General features: G+C 45.4%; 1 protein-coding gene across 2 annotated transcripts in view; it reads left to right on the forward strand.

Annotated features, from left to right (window-relative positions):
* milt (trafficking kinesin-binding protein milt) overlaps nt 1–23,766 on the forward strand; it is a 354,950-nt gene that overhangs the window by 111,840 nt on the left and 219,344 nt on the right. For both annotated transcript variants that reach the window (XR_012895561.1, XM_037424365.2), the window contains exon 4: nt 753–831. Coding sequence is in view for 1 of the 2 variants with exons in the window: in XM_037424365.2 (XP_037280262.2) it covers nt 753–831 (79 nt within the window). In the remaining variant the exon portion in view is untranslated. The remainder of the gene's footprint in view (nt 1–752; nt 832–23,766) is intronic.

The raw sequence follows: 23,766 nt of genomic DNA on the forward strand, positions 1-23,766 counted from the left end.
CAGTTGCTATGCTGCCGTGAAGTGGGAGAGCTGGAAGATGACCAGGAACTGCTGGGCAAGGGTGCGGCAAGTCCAGGCAGCTTCAATCGGAACCTCCGAGGTCACTGCCACTTTTTGAGCCTCTCAGGCCGACATCCTCAGAACCGAGCAATCACGCTGCTCCTGCCGCGGTAGCGACACTCGTTCCCCACGTCTTCGCAGCTAGGCGTGCCAACGCACAATGCCAAGTCATCCTCTGGGGTTTTCCTCCCAGCCTGGGTCGCGTGCCACGAGTCCTTCTGTGACCAATGTTTTGCCTTTAAGCGGCTGGTGCACATGCTCTCTGGTGACTTTTCTTTCTTTTTCCGCACCGTCTCAGCGCTTCCACAATTGGCGCACGCCATGTGCCTCTCCTTTATTCATGATAGCACCCCTCCAGTGCAGTAAAACCACCTTACAGGAGGTTTACATGCAGATTAATATACATTTATTAATTCATTTCGCGTACTTGAAAATTTGCAGTCATCTAAATTTGAATTGAAGTGAATTCGAATGCTGTAACTTTTGTTTAAATATTGGCACAAGCCTAGCTCTTATACCTCTAAACATGAGCACGTTCTTCGGTCTTGCTGTAGAATAATCACTGAGCAGAGACGGGAGGGGATTTAGTGAGGTGAAAGTTTTTTTTTTGTTTTCTGCTGTAAGTCTGCCACTGTGCCACTTGGTCTGTGTATGTCAAAGATTGTTAACAGTGTTTTCACTTGCCTGTGCAGCGATGACGATGTTCCAGTGAGCACCTTAACCCGCAAGATTCACGAGCTGGAGGAGGAGAACTGCAAGCTCAAGGCAGAGGTTAGGCTTGAGGCACTACCAGAGACTGGAGCATTGTTGGGCCTAAACACCCCGGAGGAGACTTCAATAGTTTGTTTGGTTGGCTTGCTTGGTGTTTGAGATAAAAAAAATCTGTAAAGAGGGGTTGTGACGAGCCGACATTTCGAAACAGGACTTGTCTTCCTCAGGGCTAGAACAGAACCTATTTCTTTAGCGCTAGCGTGCCTGCGCTTCGTACCCGCTTGTCCATCCTAGCAAAAGAAGGACAAAGGGCAAAGCACGAGAGACGGGGGTCTGGGGCAAATTGTGCGAGTGAAAAAAAAACAAGCATTTCATGAATAAAAAGAAAATAAGGAAGCAATGGGTAGGTGAGTATGCACACGTGCCGCGGAGTTTCTGTTGTCAGACCGGTTGTTAGAAGTTAACAATCGCAGCTTTGAAAGTCCTTGACGGAGGGCTTAACTAGCAGTGGTCTTCTTTGTTTATCTAGCATATCGATTGGATTGAAGACTGCCGCTATAAACGTTAATACCTACTGGCTGGAGTGTGTATTGAACTTGTGAAAAAGCTACGAATCCGTACATTTTCTGTCTCTTGTGGACCGGAAGCTCGAGTGAAGAATGTCTGCCTCATTAAAATGCTGAGCCACTGCTTTTGGTTATTTCTTTGCCGCGTGCACGTGATTACCATTTAATTCAACATTAACAGGCTTTCCTGTTTCGCCAATGTACTTTTTCTGACAATATGAACCTTCGATCATGTAGATAACGTTTTCACTAGTGCAAGTAAAATTTGATTTTATATGATGGACATAATCACTCCCGGTGCTTTTAATTATCACGTTATCTTGAAGGTGTTTGAAAGTCTTGCATCTTGGATGGGAGCAAGGTGTAATTTGGGCGGTGAAATGAGAGTTTACTTTTGCATGTTCTTAAAATTGTTGTTGCAGAGCCTTGAGGAAGGCAAGTCCACTTTTCGAAACATCAACTCGACACAACCCCTGTTTATGGATTTTTCATCTCAAGCTTTCATCTTCCCCTTCCTACTGTTTTTGAATGCTTTAGGGCAGTTTAGTTCAGACTGCTTCATTGCACCGATTCGATTGACTTTCCTTGTTCTCCTGATGATATCTGCTGCCTTTGGGGTTTTCAACTTGCATTTTTATGGCAGTTAACCTTGTAAACAAAGCTCACTGCCTGCCTGCAGAGTGGCCAAACTAAACAATGCATGTGCACCGACAGTTGCATATTTCTAATAAACCAGGGTATCGTTGCATGTTGACTGAAGAGGAAAGAATGCAAATTGTGTAGGCATGATTAGGTTCTTATTTGGGGAGGGGGGAGGGGAAGGGACTTTGTTTTGAAGGATAATGTGACTTAATTTTTGAGCGGATTACATGAAAGTGCAAAGATTTTTTTTTACTCTCTTTAAAGGGGGCTGTGTCTCCTGAAATGGAACTTTCTTTTTTCTGGTTAGATGTTGATGAAAATTGGTGCAGACACTAAAAATGGCATCACAGTGCTTCCATAAATATTTTGAGGCAATAATACAAAAACCTAATGAGATACAAATTATTTCTTCATTGAACCTCGTCGAGGGGCTGGTGGAATTACCAAATGACAAAAATAGTTGGTAATTACTGAACGCACAGCCAGACGTATAATAAATTGTAATGCTGGGCCAGTTGACACAACATAATGTGGAAATATATGAGCACACAAGGTAGAAGAAAAAGGCACTTGACAGGAAAGAGCGTCTTTCCTGTCAAGTGCCTTTTCCTTCTACCTTGTGCACTCATATATTTCTACATTAAGCCAGATGTATGCTGAAGAGGGCCACGTTTTCAAAATAATTTTTTGCAAGACTAAATTTTGTCATTAACTTTTTTTCCAGCGACGCTGCAATGAGCACACTTGCACTACAAACAAGAAACTTAATGAAAAATTCTTTAGGTAGTAAAACGAAAAACTAAGATCGCAGCCCCCTGAAGCACAGTTCAAGGAGCGTTACAAACAAGCGGAATCAAAATCTGGGCAGTGGTTGCCGAGATATCTGCTCCCCACAAGCTTAGCTTATAGCCAAAAAACAGTAGTGAGAAAACTGCGTTTGAAGTTTCACTTTCTCTTCACGCCTTTAAAATTCCTAAAAATTGTGATCTTAGGTTTGTGTTGTGATATTTGACTTCTCAGGCATCAAGCCCAGTGTGCCTTTCTTGCCTATACTTTTTTTTCATAACCTTTTTTTTTTTATCTACAAGAAACAAGTATGGATTTCAAACCAAGTTCTTTGTATGAAGGAGTGGTGTGATAGTAGCATACCTGCCAACTTTACCCATTTTCCTGTAAAATATACAAATTTTGTCCGCGCTCACAATTTTACGAATCTTACCTGAAATTTCGTAGAAAATATTTTATTTTTGATAAAAAAAAATAGAATTAGTAAAACAGCGTGGCCTCTGCAATTGGCTATGACACACTGCCATAGTTAGTCGTGGAGGTCACAAAAACGGCGTTCTGCTATATTCTGCCACCAGGAGACAACAATATGTATTGGTGATATCATCACATACCTGCTAGTCTCTTGCATTGTCCAGGAGACTCTCGGATTTCTATGGTTTCTTCCGCCCCGCAGGGGCGCCTGCGCAAGTAGGCGTTTGGTGTGTAGCGACACCACGGACCCGAGCCAACGGGGGAGTTTCTACTCCCTCCCACGCCTAGCCGTGCGTGGCTTTGCCGTGCCCGGGGAAAAGGGGATCCTGGGGGTTGAGCTGACGCTGGGTGATCGGACCTTTAAGGCCCCCCAGCAGAGGCAACACACCTCTTTGGCCCCGGCTTCACGTAGACGGCACCCCTGGGCTGACCCACCCAGGGGAAATCGGCAGTCGCCTTTTTCTATCTCTCTCTCCCTACATCTTCTCCAATGCCAGAGGTATGGCCATGGCTCTAAAACCTGTCGTGGTCGCCAGACTTGTGCACAATGTGGAGTCCTAGGCCACGTGTCTGAGAACTGCAAACAACCGCCACACTGTGTAAACTGCGAAGGAAACCATGCCGCATATTCACGCTCCTGCACCTACTGGAAAAAAGAAAAAGAAATAATTACATTGAAGGTGAAGGAGAACATTACGTTTAAGGAAGCACGGCGAAGAGTCGCTCCATTCTATGGACCTACATACGCTGATGCGGCGCGTCAGGGGGCACCGCCGCACCAGCCCTCGCCACACCTTCGGCCCGCGCATACCGAGCCGGAGGTTGTGGCACCTGCCCCCAAGGCGGCTGTAGCCCAGGCTACACCGCCTGCTCCCAAACAGAGGCCGGAGACTCCAGAGTCTTCGGGTCTCAAGGCCTCCCCTCACCAGGCGAGGCCTAAAATCCAAACTAACAGCCCGCACGTGCGGGCATCCAGTGCCTCCGAGGAGGCAATGGATACGTCGGCACCCTTGGTGCCGAAAGAGCGGCGTGGCTCCTTGGAGCGCGCCAAGAAAACCAAAAAGCAAATAACAGGGCCTGGTGATGGCCCTGTTAAGTGAACTCAAACTCCCCGTCTAAACAGCCACTCGCTCTTCGTACACACAGCATTATTTTACATTCACCATGAACACTCAAATTATACAATGGAACGTCAGGGGCCTTCTCAGAAACCTTGACGACATCCAAGAACTCTTACACGAACACACACCAAAAGTGCTGTGTGTACAAGAAACACACCTTAATTCAAAACACACAAATTTTCTTCGCAAACACGTTATTTTTCGAAACGACCGTGATGATGCCATGACATCATCCGGAGGTGTTGCCATCATAGTGAAACAAGGAACTGCATGCACACACCTACAACTACAAACATCCCTTGAGGCAGTGGCTGTTCGAGCGGTTCTTTTTGATAAACTGATCACAATCTGCACTATCTACATTCCTCCTAGCTATCAGCTGCAAAAACGTGATTTACACTTTCTAATTGATCAACTTCCGGAACCTTATGTTCTCCTTGGAGACTTTAATGCGCATAGCAGGCTATGGGGTGACTCTCGGTATGACGCGCGAGGTCGGCTGATCGAACAGTTCCTTATCTCATCGAGCGCGTGTCTCCTAAATCGAAAAGTACCAACCTATTATAACCTCGCTAATAACACCTACTCCTCTATAGACCTGACCATAGTATCTCCATCTCTTGTGCCTCTACTACAGTGGAAAGTCGTCAGTAATCTGTACGGAAGTGACCACTTCCCCGTAGTTTTGAGCACAACGACAGTAACTGAGTGTCCACCACGCGTTCCCAAGTGGCTCATAAACAGAGCCGACTGGGAACAGTTTTATACTATCGCTTGTCTAGGTTGGAATGACATCTGTACTTTGAACATCGATGTTGCTGTGAACTACTTCACAGCGTTTTTGATTGATGCTGCAACAAAATGCATCCCACAAACAAATGGACACCCTGGAAAACGATGTGTGCCATGGTGGAACGATGAATGCCGAAACGCGCGCAAACAGCAAAACAGAGCTTGGAGGCTGCTTCGTAACTCACCGACAGCCGAAAATCTTGAAACCTTCAAGAAAATAAAGTCTCAAGGCAGGAGAACGCGTCGGCAGGCCAGAAGAGAAAGCTGGCAGAAGTTTTTGTCAGGGATCAATTCATACACACAGGAGGCTAAAGTCTGGAACATGGTCAGTAGGATAGCAGGAAAACAAGTACACACACTTCCACTCATGGACACTCAGGGTGATACCTTGGAAGATCAGGCAAACTTCCTCGGTGCACACTTCGAACAGGTATCCAGCTCGTCCCACTATACTGACACTTTCCAAAAATACAGAACAAGAATAGAAAAGCAGAAACTCGAACACAAATCCACTAGATACGAGGCATATAACCAAGCTTTCAGTCTAGCTGAGCTCCGAACATCTCTAAACTCCTGCAGTACTTCTGCCCCAGGCTCTGACCGTGTGATGTATGAAATGTTAAAAAACCTACCAAACGAAACCCGAAAAACCCTACTTTGTTTGTACAATGCTATTTGGTCTTCTGGCACTATTCCTACCGCCTGGAAAGAGGCTATTGTTATTCCCATTTTGAAAGAGGGCAAGGACCCTTCTTTACCCTCGAGTTATAGGCCTATAGCACTTACAAGCTGCTTGTGCAAAGTCTTCGAAAAAATGATAAACTGCCGACTTGTACATTTTCTTGAAACAAATAATTTGCTCGACCCATTTCAGTGCGGGTTTCGAGAAAGTAGATCCACCACAGACCACCTTGTTCGTATCGAGGCACAGATCAGAGACGCCTTCGTTCATAAACAATATTTTCTCTCTGTGTTCCTCAATATCGAAAAGGCTTATGATACAACATGGCGTTTCGGAATTCTAAGAGACCTGTCACACCTTGGCGTGCGCGGAAGAATGTTTCATATAATCGAAAGTTACCTGTCAAACCGGACATTCCGTGTCCGTCTGGGCAGTGTGCTCTCTCAAACATTTATCCAGGAAACAGGCGTGCCACAAGGTGGTGTGCTTAGTTGCACACTTTTTATTATCAAAAAGAATTCTTTGCACTTGTCCATTCCCCGCAATATGTTCTATTGTACATATGTAGACGACGCTCAGCTTGGCTTCAAGTCATGCAACTTGGCCATGTGTGAGCGGCAGGTTCAGCTGGGTTTAAATAAGGTCTCCAAATGGGCAGATGAAAACGGATTTCGGCTTAACCCACAAAAAAGCACGTGTGTCTTGTTCTCTCGAAAGAGAGGCATGCACTCGGAACCTGACATTCGACTGAACGGGCAACGTCTGTCCGTCAAAGCCGAGCATAAATTCTTAGGCTTAATCGTGGACAACAAGTTGACCTTCGTACCCCACATAAAGTATTTAAAAACAAAATGTTTAAAAGCCATGAATGTTATAAAAGTGTTCTCGCATACTACGTGGGGTAGTGACAGGAAATGCCTCATGAACCTGTATAGAAGCCTAATTCGCACCCGCTTAGATTATGGGGCCATTGTTTATCAGTCTGCGACTCAAAGTGCTTTGAAGATGCTGGATCCCGTGCACCATTCGGGCATCCGCCTTTCTACAGGTGCTTTTCGCACCAGCCCCGTAGAAAGCCTTTACGTTGAGTCAAATGAGTGGTCGCTTCGTCTGCAAAGAACCTACATGTCCTTTGTATATTTCCTTAAGGTGAAGGCAGACAAGAGGCACCCCTCATACTCTACTATTAATGACTTGTCGAGCTCCATTCTTTTCCAAAACAGGCCTTCAATGAGGTAGCCCTTCTCAGTTCGCCTGAAGGGTCTAGCTGAGGACACTGGAGTGTCACTCGAACACAGTTTAATGGCTCCTGTAGCATACCCGCCACCGTGGCAGTGGCAGAATATAGATTGCGATGTGTCTTTCCTAGAAGTTACTAAACATGCGCCTATTGCCCATATTCGAACATACTTCTTGGAACTTCAACACAAATACACACGTCCTGAGTTTTTTACAGATGCCTCTAAGTCTAACTCCTCTGTGTCCTACGCTGCTGTTGGCCCTTCCTTTTCGGATGCTGGCCCGCTACATCCAGGCACAAGCATCTTCACAGCGGAAGCTTACGCGATACTCGTGGCAGCTAAACGCATAAAACAATCACAAATACAAAAAGCAGTAATTTATACAGACTCCCTCAGTGTGGTAACGGCTCTGCAAAGTCTTAAAAAACAAAAAAACCCTGTCCTCGTTTCACTTTACTCCATTTTATGCACACTCTACACACTCAACCGACATGTTGTTGTGTGCTGGGTGCCAGGGCACCGTGAAATTCAAGGCAACATGATGGCGGATCAGCTTGCTGCATCCGCCCACGAAAGCACCGCCATTACACCTTTATCGATCCCGGCCCTTGATCTTAAGCAGTCTCTCAAACGAAATCTCAGGGACTACTGGCAGAGCAAGTGGGATACACACACACAAAACAAACTACACATTGTTAAGCCACACCTTGGTCATTGGCTGCCCGTATCGAAATCGCGTCATACAGAGGTAATACTTACAAGACTCAGGATAGGACACACATACACGACACACACACATCTTCTGTCGGGTGGGGATCCACCATTGTGTGACAGATGTGGTGAAGGATTAACAGTCCTTCACATTTTAATTCAGTGCAAACAATTGGACGCTCTAAGAAAACAACACTTTCCATTACCCTACCGACAACATATACCTTTACACCCTGCAATGTTCGTCGGTAGGGAACCGCTTTTTAGTCATAAGTCATTATTCGCGTTTTTAAGAGAAATTCATAGTTTTCATATCATATTCCCCGGCATTCCGTAGCACGACCTCTCCTGGGAGGTTTTCGCTGCGGTGGCTACACAAGAAAGCACTTGCCTCACGGCCCTTGGACGCAAGGGTATGAACGAGTGAGGCACTTGTGCTAATGCCATACATATCCATCATCGTCTTTTATTATCACCAACTTTCATCACCTATTCGCACCACACACCTTTCACGGCATGGTCATGATTTTACTACTTGTACGTTTTTACCCGCCTTACCGCGAGGAATTTTATGGCCCGTATACAGCCGCTAATCACAATCATCGTCCACATTCCTTGTCCTATGAACTGGCGCTCTTTGGCCATCAAATGGCCCTTGCGCCAAAAAACGCCATATATCATCATCATGGTTTCTTCCGTTTGTACTGTTACAGTTGCCATGAAAATCTATGGAAATCTAAATTTCTGTGCGAGATGTGGCCGCATGGACAAAAGTGCAGGTCAGTTTGTTCCAGGCTTTTTGAGAGCCGACCGCATTTCTTTATAAACGAATTTGAGAGGCGTTCATCTAAATGTACAGTAGAGTCTCAGTGATGTGAAACCGCGGGAGATATGAATTCGTGAAGTTCTCTAGCCAAATTCATGTGTCCATTGGGCCAGTACTACCGAAACCGTCGAATGAAGGCCGATTGAGAGCAGCTTGCTCGAACTTCGAAAGTACGCGTGCGATTAGGGCATGCACTATCTTCTACAGTGCGTGTGGTTGTCGTTGCCACAACTGCTGTGGACGAAACTGTGGTAGTTCGGCACGATCATGTACAGTGACAACGATACTGACAGAACTCCGAAAGTGTGCGCGATGCCAAGGCTCGACCAGTCAAAGCAACGCTGCTTTCCGCAAACTTTGTTGGACAAAACCGCGGCAGTTGTGATCATAGATTGCATAAAACGACTTAGCTTTGGAGGCACATGAATTTAAAGCTACCATTTGCCGCAGCCGTCGTGGGGATGCGATAGCGATCTATCAGCTCCGAGGACACGTGGTTGACGCAGCGGTAGATTAAAAGTGATAAAGACGTAAAATAGGCTAGAAGCGTTTCGGCATTCCTGTCCTAAGAATCTAGTAGTGAGCAAAGCCAAAGCTTTGACCCACGCTTTCAGGGCTGCCAGCTGCGCTGTCCTGTCTGTTCACATGTGAAGACATACACCAGTTGTTTTGACAGAATTGATTTCTTGGCTATAGTTGTTTTGATGACATGAAATTGGGGAAGCATTTACGCTCCCTCTTTGAGACTCTCACTTTTTAGTGGGAAACCCTACCCTCGTGTGTTCGGCCACTGCAAGCCATTATGAGACTGCAACACTGATGTTTGTTTGTGCTTGGGACACCCCTCCCCCTTTGTTTTTCGCGATTTATTTTTCTTTTTTTCCTTTAGTGGCTAAAATTGGGGAAAATTATCAGCGCGCCGATAAGACTTATGGCGGGAAAACATAATTATGCTTGTCGCTTAAGGCGAATTGATCACATCTACAAATTACAAGAAAAATATTGGTACCTACTCCTTTTTTTCTCTGTTGCCAGGTTGACAGGTTTGTACTAGGCATGACAGAATAGATTGTAATTGAATAAGGCTATATACGGAGATGATTAGACATTTTTTGTCTTCAAGGTTGATTACAATTTTTTTTATTACAAATAATCACTGAACATTTTTTTGATAGAGGGAGGTTTATTGAATTAGACAAATGGCTCACACCATGACAGCCTATGCCTTCTTTTCAAATGACACAGTTATGGGAGAAAACTTGTGCACAGAAATTTCTTAGCAGTTTATTTAATGACACAAGTCGGGCATATAAAAACTCGTGCTCTGCTTCATACATGCTCTTCTGCCACTAGCCTTGAAACGCATCGTTATACAGCCGGTCGCGGAAACGCTAATCTACGAGGCCTTCATTGTCTCAGAACATTCATAGACGCTCGCAGCGATACTAAGCAAGGCTCCAAGCACGTCTAAATTTCATCATAAAAGCTTATTGACAGCCTGCCATATGACCGTGAAATGCGCGGCCGCGTAGACAGCGCAGCTGGGGCGTGATGCACTTGCCAGCGACGTTCGGTGGTGATTCGCAAAATGTGTAGCTACAATGACTAAAAAACTGGTGTGCACTGTGCTTATTATCGCATTTTCGAATGCCGACGCACAAAGCTGCTAGTCGCTGTTTTGAGCGATCCTTGGCAGTGGACCGGGGGCCGGGGTGGGGGGTGGGGGGGGGCAGTGGAATTGGGGGGGGGGGTTGACGAGCTTGACAGTGGGGTCTGCTACGGATGCGTAAAATGTAAAATGCCCATCCGAGGTTCCGATGAGCTAGCGAGTGATGTGCTTCGTTGCTTGCGAAGAAGCATGTTGCTGCGAGTGCACTAGCGCGTCGCTCTTGCCCGCAAAGTTTGCTCGCCGTCAGTGCAGTTGGCCCTAAAGACAACTCTGATGACCTGCCGCACCCGTAGACCACGCGCCCGCTCGTATAATCTGATCGATAATCCGCTTACAGCTCCTAACTAAGGTGCAATTATATACTAAGTGATCGTTGAGCCATGAATACACCACAAAGTAGCGATTTTTGACAGCCATGTCCTCGAGACACACAAGCAGTCGACGACGATCTCCCGGAGCGAGTACCGGACCAATGGCGAAGCGAACTGGGGCAACATGGCGGCCACAGCCAATCACGGGCCTCGAAACGACCTTAAAACATTTGCTTTTTGTGCATTTGTTTTTAAAGGGAGGAGCCAGATGAGGTGGGAATTTTGAACGCGGAGAAACACTTTTCTATGAGCCCAGGAAGGTGACTCCTGGCTGTGCCCTCGCGAAGCTGTAATTCTCTGAAAATCGATGTTTTCTTGCCATTTTCAGAAACATTTTCGCTACCTAGGTGGGTGAAATGAATTTTTCGAAGCACTTCTGTGTGGTTTTCAGTGTAGATATTTTGGAATCCTATAGAAAAAGAATTCTTGAAACAGAAAACTTGATTTTTAAAAAATCCTTTTTTTTTTTCATTTTTCACGATACCAAAGCCCCCCTAACTGATTCTAAGATTCAGTGATATCCTAAATAGGTCAAGTATATTCCGAGATAATTGGCTCCTGCTTGCTGGAACAGTGAAGATGTATATCTTTTAGGGTGAAGCTCCTTAAGGCATCACCCATTCATCCCTGTTATAGTTTGTAATTAGCGGTGGCACATACTTGTTTGTAACAACTGGTGGCATGTACCCGCTCTCTTGGGCACACATCCACATGTCCACATGTTACAAAAAACGTAGCGCGTGCTCTTGAGGTTAACAAAGCGCTGACAGCAAAAATGTGGTACATACATACTCTTGTTTAGTCTTCGGATTGTCCGCTGGATGAAGGTACTTGTATATGATGAATATATGATAAAAAGAAGCTTGAAGTGTTCACTAGATGGACGGACGAATGCACGAATGGACGCACGGACAGAAGAACGGATGCATTGACGAATGCTTTGCTCCACTAATCATCATTTGTTCTGTGGATATGATGTGATTTTTTTAATTAACGCGTGGCTGCACTCCAAGAAAAATGAGGGGCAGTGGCACAGAGGTGACCTTGTCTCATTGTCTTTACTTTCTACCCGTCAGTTTTTCTTACTACCTCGTTTTGCTGTCCTTCTTCAAGCGTAGCGCATTGAACACATTGCTATTATTGCAATAGCATTGCAGAGCTCCTTTGGCAGCAGTTCGAGTGGCATTCTTTGTGAGCAAAAATTCGAAGAATATGCGAAAAAAATAAATATAAAGATCTGAGAAAAAATTGGACCCAGAACTTCTGCATGGCAAGCCGGCATTCTACCACAGAGCCCTGCTACTGTTTGAAACTCTTTGCGGAAAACAGCCCCATATGAATGCTGTGTAGTGCAAGGAGACTCTTTGCTGCATGTAATATTTCAATTTAGAAGTGTACCAGCTATCGAAACTTGTGCACGGTGCAACGAGGGCTTGATTTGAAGACGTGCCTGCCGATTGGCCTCTCTCAGTTTCCTCGGCTGCACTCTGTCGTTTTGGCAGGATTTTGGCAAGGGCTGGGAGTGCTGGCATTGCCAGAAGCAAAGCCTCTGACCTGGTGAGATGTTTCGGGACTTTTTCACTGGGGGGATGGGTGCATATGTTCAGGCATTGTGAAAAGGCAGATTACAGAGCACACAGGCCTAATTAGCCATCATTAACAGCAACAGCATCAACTTGTGCAGGTACATGGGTTGCCCTACAATGTGCAGTGGGTACTTTGCCATTTTTTACGAAATTTGAAGCCAAATCGACAACAAAGAAGGGAAACGCATGCCATAATGTGGTGGTATGCAGCTTGTGCTACTCTAATCTTTGTCTCTCATCGTCTGTTCTCGTACTTTCGTATGAAAACGTGACATTGGCTAGCCCACTTGCTATCATGGTGCATGCCATTCTGCCAAAGGAAGAATTGTGGCGTAGTGGACACCTTGCAGCAGTGCTTGCCGTAGGCATTCTGCGGTGGTTTACTTGAGGGCACGGTTGAGCTTTCCATGGGGAAGCGAAGCCGGGCACCGAACGAGGTGCATGCTACTCTCTGCAGGCGAAGCTCGAGCATCTTTCGAATTAACGCTTGTTGACTGACTGCAGGGGGATGGACGGCGAGCATATCTAAAATTAAGCTGTGATTTGTGGAGTCTCGATTTGGTGAGCACCACACCACGCTCTTCGAGTGAACGGACACAGCAGACGTGGTCGTTCCACACCAAATAACAACATACATTTAACTAATTTTAGAATGATGATATCATCAGCCGAATAATTATAACACCAATCTTGATCAACACGCTAAGACATCCTTACACAATAATACCATACACTCCAAAACATGACAAAGACACACCCGAGGTGGCGTTGCCAACGCTTGACTTACCACGAGGGCCCCCGACACACAACCCGCGGTGCCACGCACTGGGGACCCACGCTAGAGACAACCGTTCGTGGCAACCGCCACGCACAGACGAAACCAACTTATTTCTCACTCGCCGCTACCAAGGCTTGTCGCCGCCGGCGCTATACCATGATGATGATGATAGTGGTGATCAACGCTCGTGAACACAACGCCACCTACCACCCGGTAGTTTTACCCGAAATGCGGGTTTTGAGTGAAAGACATGCGCCCGCAGCGCATACAACTTTACAGGGCGTGTCAGCATCCGCACATCCCCCAACCTAATTCAAACCATATTCCAAAAACCAAAGAAATCAGCTACACAAGCTCTAACAAAAAAATATTTATTTATTTATTTTATTTATTTAAGACATACTGCAAGCCCATTGAAGGGCCCAAGCAGGAGGGGCATCACGAGAAAAACAAAATTTAGGCACAATACACATGATACACTGATTAAAATAGTTTTAACAAATACAGGAATGCATCAAAGTTACAAAAATCTGCAATACACGTGGTACACTGTTGGAAATATATTGTACACATACACTAGAGTACATCGAAGTTGCAAAACAAAGCAGTCAGAATTCCAAATGTTCAAAAGAGTGAATATTGGTCACAGCCGATTCAGTTAGTTTATTCCAATCTGTAATAGTACGCGGAAAAAAGGAAAACTTAAAAGTATTAGTTCGAGCGCTGTACGGAGTCATAGATTCGAGGTGTCTATGCCGTGTTTGTCGGAAAGTGAGTGGCTGAAGGAATTCCTCGGGTTTAAGTGAAAGTTTGTTATTTTTAAGCAAGAATAGAAATTTTAACCTTTGAATTTGACGGCGTGATTGAAGTGTTGGAATGCCATGCTCTTCCATTAATCTTGTCGGCGAGTCACTGGGACGATAGCTTGAAAAAGTGAATCGAACGAATTTACGCTGTATCATTTCAAGAGCATTAATATTACTTTTTGTGTGAGGATCCCAGACAGTGCAGGCGTATTCCAGTCGCGGTCTCATTATGGATGTATAGGCGAGTAGCTTAACGTTTATTGGGGCCTTTCTAAGCTTATGTCTAAGGAAACAAAGTTTTCGGAATGAAGCTGCACATGTGTTTGTTACATGTTTGTTCCAGCTCAAGTTATTTGTTATAGTGACGCCAAGATATTTATATTCTGATACTTGTTCTAACGGTTGTGACGGGAGATTGTAAGGGAAGGACAGCTTATTCTTTTTGTTAGTTATGTTCATAAAAACGGATTTTTTGGCATTGAGCTTCATTCCCCATTTTTCGCACCACGCCTGAACATAATTAAGGTTTGTGTTTAGCATTTGTTGGTCTTCAGGGCATGTTATTTTGTTGTATAGAATACAGTCATTGGCAAATAATTTAGTTTTCATGGGATCACTAATAAGGGATACAATATTATTAATATAAATTAGAAATAATAACGGGCCTAATATGCTGCCTTGTGGAACATCCGAAAGAACAGGAAGCCGAGTAGAGGAATGATCATCCATGCAAACATATTGGAAGCGGTTCGACAAGTAGGAAGAGATCCAATTGGTTACAAAAGCTGGAAGACCTATCACTTTTAACTTGTGCATTAAATGAACATGGGAAACTAAATCAAAGGCTTTTTGGAAGTCTAGAAAAATAACATCAACTTGACCAGTTTTATCAAGAACGCTAGCAAAGTCATGAACAATAGAAGTGAGTTGCGTGACCGTGGAAAATCCTTTTCTGAAGCCGTGTTGACAGTCAGATAATAAGTTGTTTCTGTTTAAAAAATTTATAATGTAGTCGGCTATAATGTGTTCTAGAAGTTTACAACAAGAAGAGGTCAGAGAGATTGGACGGTAATTAGTAAACAGCGTCTCGTTTCCTTTTTTAAATACTGGAACTATGCGGGCTAATTTCCAATCCTCAGCTACAACACCACACAAAAGAGATGCTCGAAAAATGATTACTAAAAATTGGGATATGATTTCAGCATAGCGGCGCAAAAAATATTCGGAATGCCATCAGGACCGGTTGACGCTTTCGTTTTGAGGTTCAACAACATGGAAAATACGCCAGGCTGTGAGACAATATCAGCTTCGCTTGCGGAAGATAATACGGAGCAAGGCATTGCATCATCAGATTTAAGAAAAATGCTATGAAAATACTTATTGAAGTTTTCAGCAATGCTATGCTTATCAGTGATGGCGATACCCTCATGTAGCATTGGTTGAATTGTTTTTTTCTTTCTGCACAGGAAAGTCCAAAATTTATGCGGAGCGGAGCGAATAAAGTCTGGCAGGGTCTGTTCAAAATAACGTCGCCTTGCGCACACCACGGCATCTTTGAGGTTAGACTGCGCAACACCGATAATACTCGGACAGGCAGCTTTTCGCTTCAAACGCTTGACTTTTCTTTTGGCGTGCAAAACATCGCGCGTGATCCAGGGATTGTTTTTACGAGTTTTCCTCACTTCTTTTGGTATAAAGTTATTGAGGCAATAAGTACATATTTCCTTAAACCTCGTCCATAAGTCAGCAGCATCAGAGCCATTAAAATCACTCAGACAAATTTCAAAATAGTCAAGCACACTTTCATCCCTGGCACACGAGAAATCTTTTACAACAGTTTTTTTCGCACGAGGCGTTTCATACTTAGCGTTCACAGGAAAAGAAAACACAACCATATCGTGGTCTGATAGGCCACGTTCCACAGACACTCTAAAAGTTGCAATTGATTGACTGACGAACACAAGATCAAGAATAGACGCAGAAGCACCCTGAATACGTGTCGGTTGTTTTACTAATTGGTGCAAATTGTGGGTTAGCATTATATCAAGCAAATGTGAGGAGCTTGTGCAATGAACAGGGGACGGGGAAGGACGGTTCCAATCAATTTCCGGTAGATTGAAATCGCCCACAAGGAATATATTTTCTTGTTTGAACGTTAACATGTGGTTGCTGAGATCGCTTAAGAACTGAGGTGGTGAGTCAGGAGGGCGATAAACCGCGAATAACAAAAATGATCTGCCGAAACAAGATAGTTTTATTGCAATGCTTTCATGATTGTCGATTTGACTGTGGATATGGGCATCAATGTTTCCTTTGACCTAGACAGCGACGCCTCCCCCCTTTGACGGCCTATCTCGTCGGAAAACGCGATACGATGGGGGGAAAACGTCTTCATCCGAAATTTCACCTCGCAGCCAGGTTTCCGTAATAATTACCACATGTGGGTTATTAGCCAGGGTGATAGCTTCAAGCTGTTTAGATTTATTTGCAATACTTCGCGCATTTACCAAATTCAACAGCCGAAACTCTTTCTCTTCAGGCGGTTTTCATCAAGGGGCCACTAATCCACTCTGAAAATTGGCTAGCTTTACTCTGCAGTTCTTTTTGTCGTCCCAAATGTACGTTTCTTTATCAACCCGCAGCCGGTCATTTGAAAGATGAACTTTCTTTCCCTGCAATTTTTCATTCCTAGCACTTTCCCACAATAATTTGCGCTTCCTGAGTGTTTCTTTAGAGTAGTCGCTTTGGACTGATATTTGCGTTCCTTTCAGCTTATGAGCGTTTTTTAGGATGAGTTCTTTTTCATTAAAATCTTGGAAGTAAATTATAATCGGGCGATCCTTGCCAGGCTTGCCTAACCTGTGAATCCGGCCGACAGATTTGCATGGGACACCAAGTTTACCAGAAAAAACTTTCGTGAGCACTTTATCTTTCAAATCATTTTCAGTTTCTGTCGGATCATCCTGTACACCAAAAACTAATAAATTGGATCGTCTACTTCGGTCTTCCAAGTCGGTGATCTTTGCCTCAAGAGAAACTAGTTTGTTCTAAAGTGTCAATTCGAGCAGTTCGCTGTTCCAATTCAGCAAACCTCGCCTTTAGGCTGGTAATAAGCATTTGCATGTTATCTCGCTGAGTCCTCAGAGCAGCTATATCTTCAGAGATTTTGTTTTGACCGGCCAAGAGTTGCTTAAGTTGATCCTCTATAACTGGCCCAGGGTTCGTCTCGACATCTTCGCACAAAAGTAGCGTGCATACACAATATACATCATGTAAAAGTGTGAGGCACTAGTGCGGGCACGGCAAGACCAAAAGACATCGGTAATCACTCTTAGTGCTACTGGAGTAGGCACCAATCTGGGAAAAGCAGAAGAGCGGCTTGTTAAGCCACATGCCTGCTGATGGTCCGCCGTGCCCACTGAAGACGAAATCCTGGAGGCCGAGTTTTAAAGGTGTCGAACTTGACGTCACGTGGTGCGGAGTCTGCGCAGTTGGCTTTGCCAATCGCTGACGGCATGAGTGACGAGGCACCAGCCACGTGGACAGTCCATGATTAAACACGAAGCCAGTGTGAGGATCCGGTTGAACGAACGCACCGGCAAGACCAAGTAGAAAAACCTGGGAAAAGCAGAAGAGCGGCTTGTTAAGCCACATGCCTGCTGATGGTCCGCCGTGCCCACTGAAGACGAAATCCTGGAGGCCGAGTTTTAAAGGTGTCGACCTTGACGTCACGTGGTGCGGAGTCTGTGCAGTTGGCTTTTCCAGTCGCTGACGGCATGAGTGACGAGGCACCAGCCACGTGGACAGTCCATGATTAAACACGAAGCCAGTGTGAAGATCCGGTTGAACGAACGCACCGGCAAGACCAAGTAGAAAAACCTGGGAAAAGCAGAAGAGCGGCTTGTTAAGCCACATGCCTGCTGATGGTCTGCCGTGCCCACTGACACACGTCCCTTCATAATGTCCGTGCGCCACGACACCGCCGCCGGTCGACACTGCTTCACTGTCCGGCTTGACCCCTTCACCTCAGTACCGGTCTCGCAACAGCAACGTTGCCGTCGGCGCGATGATCCGTCACTCCCGCTGACATGTCTTCCAGATGCGACCAGCACTCACAAGGGCGCCGGACTGCAGGCAGTTGCGCAGGTGCAGCATCTGGCCACTACCTCCCACATGCATACGTCAATTAACTCACGGCCCTCAGTCCCCAGTAGCTGCGAAGCAACTGTCTACGACGGCGGTCAGATCTGCAACGCAGCAGAGGGTGCTAAGAATCTCTAGATCCGGACAGGCCGCCATTGAAACCTGAACTTGACAACGTTTAATGCTAGAACCTCATCTAGTGAGGGAAGTCTAGCTGTACTATTCGAGGAGCTAGAGGGTGTTAAATGGGATATAATAGGCCTCAGTGAGGTTAGGAGGACAGATGAGGCATATACGGTGCTACAGAATGGGCACGTTCTTTGCTATTGGGGCTTGGCTGACTGAAGAGAACTGGGAGTGGGGCCCTAATTCACAGAAACATTGCTGGCAACATAGAGGGATACTATAGCATTATTGAAAGGTTGGTAGGTATCGTAATTAAGCTGAATTAGAGAAACAAGATGAAGGTGGTACAGTCTTACGTGCCTGCATCCAGCTATGATGACGCTTCAGTTGAAAGCTTCTATGAAGACGTGGAATCAGCAATGAGTAAGGTAAAAATTCAGTATACTTTACTGATGGGAGAGTTTAATGCAAACGTAGGGAAGAAGCAGGCTGGAGACCAGACAGTAGGAAATTATGGTATCGGTACTAGGAACGCCAGAGGAGAGCTACTTGTAGAATTCTCAGAACGCAATAATTTACGGATTTTGAATACCTTCTACCGAAAACGAGGAAACCGCAAGTGGACATGGAGGAGCCCTAATTGCGGAAATAAGAATGAAATAGACCTTATAATGAGTGCACACCCAGGCATCGTGCAGGATGCGGAAGTGGTTGGCAAGGTTCGATGCAGAGAGCATAGAATGGTACGGTCTCGAATTCGCCTAGACTTGAAGAAGGAACGACAGGAACTGATACGCAAGAAGCCAATCAATGAGCTAGCGCTGAGAGGAAAAGTACAGGAATTCAGAGTACCTCGTTTCAGAACAGGTACTCGGCTCTTATTGAGGAAACCAACCTTAGCGTAGATACAATGAATGGTAATCTGACGACTATCATTACGGAGTGTGCAGTGGAAGTTGGTGGCAGGGTAGTTAGACAGGACACTGGCAAGCTTTCCCAGGAAACGAGCATCTCATTAAGAAGGGTCAAATCATGAAAGTCTAAGTACAACAGACAAAATAGAACTGGCAGAGCTTTCGAAGTTGATTAATAGGCGTAAGGTATCCGATGTAATAAGGTATAACATGGAGAGAATTGAACACGCTCTGAAAAACAAAGGAAGCGTCAAAGCAGTGAAGAGGAAACTTGGGACAGGCAAAAATCCGATGTATGCACTAAGGGACAAAGAAGGCAAAATAACTACCAATATGGATAGGATAGTTAAAATAGCGGAGGAGTTTTACAGAGATCTGTACAGTAGCCGGGACAACCACGACTTTAATACTATAGGAACTAGCAGTAACCCAGATGACACCACCCCACCAGTAATGATAGAAGTCAGAAAAGCTTTGGACAGCATGCAAAGAGGCAAAGCTGCTGGTGAGGATCAGGTAACATCAGATCTGCTGAAAGATGGAGGACAGATTGTGTTAGAAAAACTAGCCACCCTGTTTACGAGGTGTCTCCTGACGGGAAGAGTACCAGAGTCTTGGAAGAATGCTATCATCATCTTAATACATAAAAAAGGAGATGACAAGGACTTGAAGAATACAGGCCGATCAGCTTGCTCTCTGTAGTATACAAGCTATTTACAAAGGTAATTGCTAACAGAGTAAAGAAACCATTAGAATTCAATGAACTAAAGCAACAAGCAGGATTTCGAACAGGCTACTCAACAATCGACCACATTTATACTATCAATCAGGTAATAGAGAAATGCTCAAAATATAACCAACCACAATACATAGCCTTCATAGATTACGAGAAGGCGTTTGATTCAGCAGAAATATCAGCTGTCATGCAGACACTGCGGAATCAGGGCGTCGATGAAGTATATATAAACATCCTGGAAGAAATCTACAGGGAAACAACTGCTACCACAGTGCTTCATAAAGAAAGCGATAGAATACCAATCAAGAAAGGTGTAAGGCAGGAGGACACAATCTCTCCAATGCTATTTACCCCATGCATGCTTTCAGGAGGTTTCCAAAAGCCTAGAAGGGGAACAGTTAGGGATAAGAGTTATTGGAGAATACCTTAGTAACCTGTGCTTTGCCGATGACATTTCATTGCTGAGTAACTCAGGGGACTAAAAGAATTAGACAAGGAGAGCAGAAAGGTGGGTCTTAAAATTAATCTGCAGAAAACGAAAGTAATGTACAACAACCTCGGAAGAGAGCAGCGCTTCGAGATAGGTAACAGTGCACTTCAAGTTGTAAAAGACTATGGCTACTTATGACAGGTAATAACCACGAAGCCGAACCACGAGATTGAAGTGACTAGAAGAATAAGAATGGGGTGGAGCACATTTGGCAAGCGCTCTCAAATTATGACAGATAGATCGCCACTATTCCTCAAGAGGAAGGTATATAACAGGTGTATCTTGCCGGTACTTAGCTACGGAGCAGAAACCTGGAGACTTACAAAGAGGGTTCAGCTGAAATTGAGGACGACACAGCGAGCAATGGAAAGAAAATGGTAGGTGTAACCTTAAGAGACAAGAAGAGTGCAGAGTGGATTAGGGAACAAACGGGGGTCAAGAATATTATAGTTAAAATCGAGAAGAGAAAATGGACATGGGCCGGGTATGTAGCGCGTAGACAGGATAATTGCTGGTCATTAAGGGTAACTAACTGGATTCCCAGAGAAGGCAAGTGAGTTATGGTGAGACAGAAGGCTAGGTGGGCAGGTGAGATTAAAAGGTTTGCGGGTATAAATTGGCAGCAGCAAGCACAGGACAGGGATAACAGGCGGAACATGGGAGAGGCCTTTGTCCTGGAAAGGACGTAGTCAGGCTAGTGATGATGATGATATAATGTATAGTAAACTGGTTTGCAGATTACAGGTGGTGATGATGATATTGACCATCTAATCCCAGGGATTTGTTAGAGGGGGTTACCAGATTATGAATATGTTCGGACCATGTAAGCTTGCTTATGATGGTAACCTCGAGGTACCTGTATGATTGAATCAGCTTAATAGGAAGGGAATGCAAAGAGTAGGAGTAAGATACGAGAGAGTGTTTCCACAATAAGTGAATGGATTTATACTTTTCTGATGTTCAGCTGCATGAGCCACTGAGTGCATCATTTTTCAATTGTAGTGAGGTCACGCTGTAAATGCATCTGATCGTTGTGTCAGGTTATGCAGTGGCACAGGATTCAATCATCACCAAAGAGCCGAATTAATGATGCAATGCCAATGGGCAGGTCAGTAATCAAACAGGAGGGGTCGAAGGACTGAACCTTGCGGTAATACTTCGGTGACTGTAGTAGATTAATGGTGCCCGGTCACTGTGAACTGCGCTCTGTCATTTAGGAAACAACAGATCCATAACATGATTAGTGGATGGATGCATAAGCTGCTTACTTTCACCATTAAAAAAAAAAAAGAAGAATTTAGCTTCAAGGCAAGAGGCACCATGAGAGTAGATCATACGTTTGCAGGCAATACAAGTGAGCGATATGAAACGATAATTTGAAGGATCCGTTCTGGCGCCACTTTTAGATAACCGGGACAACCTGTCTTAACTTCCAGTTGTTGGCAATTGTACTGGTCGATATGGACTGTGAAAAGATTATTTGTGAAAATTTACTAGTCATCACTTTGGTGCTTTGGATGATGTTAGTGGAGATGTTATCCGGACTGAGAGCACTATACACCTTGATTGTGTCAATCAATTGAAGGCATAAGGGGAAAGTTGCCATCAGGTAGAGTACCACTGCCTAATTTGAGCTCTTGAGTGACATCCGAGGCAAAATGAGAATTCATGATCTCAGATCGATGTTCAGTGGGGGCAGGTGAGGATATGACAGAGTTATATTGTGAGACGCGCTGTTGTTGGTTGGTAGAAGTTCCCAAAATTTTGGGGCTTATCATGAAGGATACCAAGAAGACGAACATGTGAAAATTTTTTTTTTGATTGGCACAACAAATGATTCTACTTTTGGAGACATGCAAAATACTTTTCCCATTTTGTATTGCAGTTTGGGAGTTTAGCAGCCGAAAAAGGTGCTTCCTTTTGTTCTCAAGCGTCCTGAGGGAGTTGGTGAACCATGTGTACCGGCGCACATCAGCGCTAGTTTTGTGCCAGGGAGAGTAAAGACAACGAAGTTCGTGTGTCGCGCTCTCGGCCTCCTGTTTTCTGTGCTGCAGCTGTCTTGCTTGCCCTGGCGAGTTTCTTGCTGAAACTCCTCTGAAGAACACGCTTGTTACATTTGGTGGATTGCTGCTGGGTCGTCCCCCTTTTCGTCCCTGAGCTCTGCAGCCGTACTTTACCCTCTGCCCCCGGAATGGCCGAGGACGCCGCTCCTTCCCAAGCACCACCTACGGTCATGTGTGCTGGAACGCTTCGTCAACATGACCCTTCGATGTTCAGCGGCAGCGACGAGCTTGACGTCGAAAACTGGCTGGTAGAGACTGAGCGTGTTAGCGGTCCCAACGAATGAGATGACCCTGCTAAGTTGACGCGCGTGAGCTTCTATCTGACCGAAGTGGCGAAGCTATGGTACTACAACCATGAAGCCGAGTTCATTCACCACCTGGTCGGCATTCAAGCAAATCATCGCTTCGTTCTTCGGTCGGCCTGGAGCTGCGCAAGCTTCGCGCCGAACATCGCCTCCGTGCCAGAGCCCAAAGGAACGGTGAGACATTTATGAGTTATATTCAGGACATCATTGATATATGTAAACGCGTGAATACATCTATGGCGGAGTCTGACGAAATAAGGCACATACTGAAAGGCATAGATGACGATGCATTTCATATGCTGGTAGCCAAGTGCCCTCAGACAGTAGCGCTAGTCATTGAACTGTGCCAAAGCTTTGACGAGCTGCGCAAAGAGCGCCTTTCTGCCTGTCGCGCCGGAATTCCCACAGTGGAACTCTCATTTTTGGAAGCTAAGAGCACTGGCGCTGAATATTCCACCTTACTGCCGCAAATTAAACAATACATCCATGAAGAAGTGGCTCGTCAGCTGCCTATTGCCACGTCTGTCACCGAGAGTCCCACGGCACTGGATCACTCGCTCCGTCGTGTCATTCAAGCTCAAGTTGCTGAGGTGGTTCCACCTCCTGTATCACCAACGCTGCCTGCAGCGCCTCTCACCTATGCGGAGGCCGTTACCCGTCCCTTTGCTCAACTGTCGCCAACACCATCCGCCCCAGTGACCAGATTCTACTCGCCACCACGCCCCGTTCACCCAATCCGTCCGGTTCTCGCGCAACCCCTCTCGCCTCCCGGACCCCCTCACAACCCTTGGCGCACTCTAGACAACAGGCCCATCTGCTACGCCTGCGTCATTCCTGGCCATGTTGGGCATCATTGTCGTCGTCAGTGCAGTGTTTATGGCAATGATTACAACCCCAACCTCGACTACATGCCACAGCAGCCAGGATACCCTATTTCCACCGAATCATCGGGCGCTTATTCGCGCCGTGCCAGTTCCCCCTCACGTCGATCTCGTTTTCCCCGGCGCCGCTCCATTTCTCCTATGCTCCGCTGTACCAATCCCACGCAAGAGGGAAAACTAAGAGCCGCAGTTAATGAGGCACGCAGTTGTCGAAAATTTCAAGGACTTATCTTTTGTCTCTGAACGAGATCGCGGTTATTATTGATGTTGTCGCGACGAACGCTCT

The sequence above is a fragment of the Rhipicephalus microplus genome, chromosome 5 (genome assembly GCF_043290135.1).
Source record: "Rhipicephalus microplus isolate Deutch F79 chromosome 5, USDA_Rmic, whole genome shotgun sequence".
Taxonomy (NCBI): Eukaryota; Metazoa; Arthropoda; class Arachnida; order Ixodida; family Ixodidae; genus Rhipicephalus; species Rhipicephalus microplus.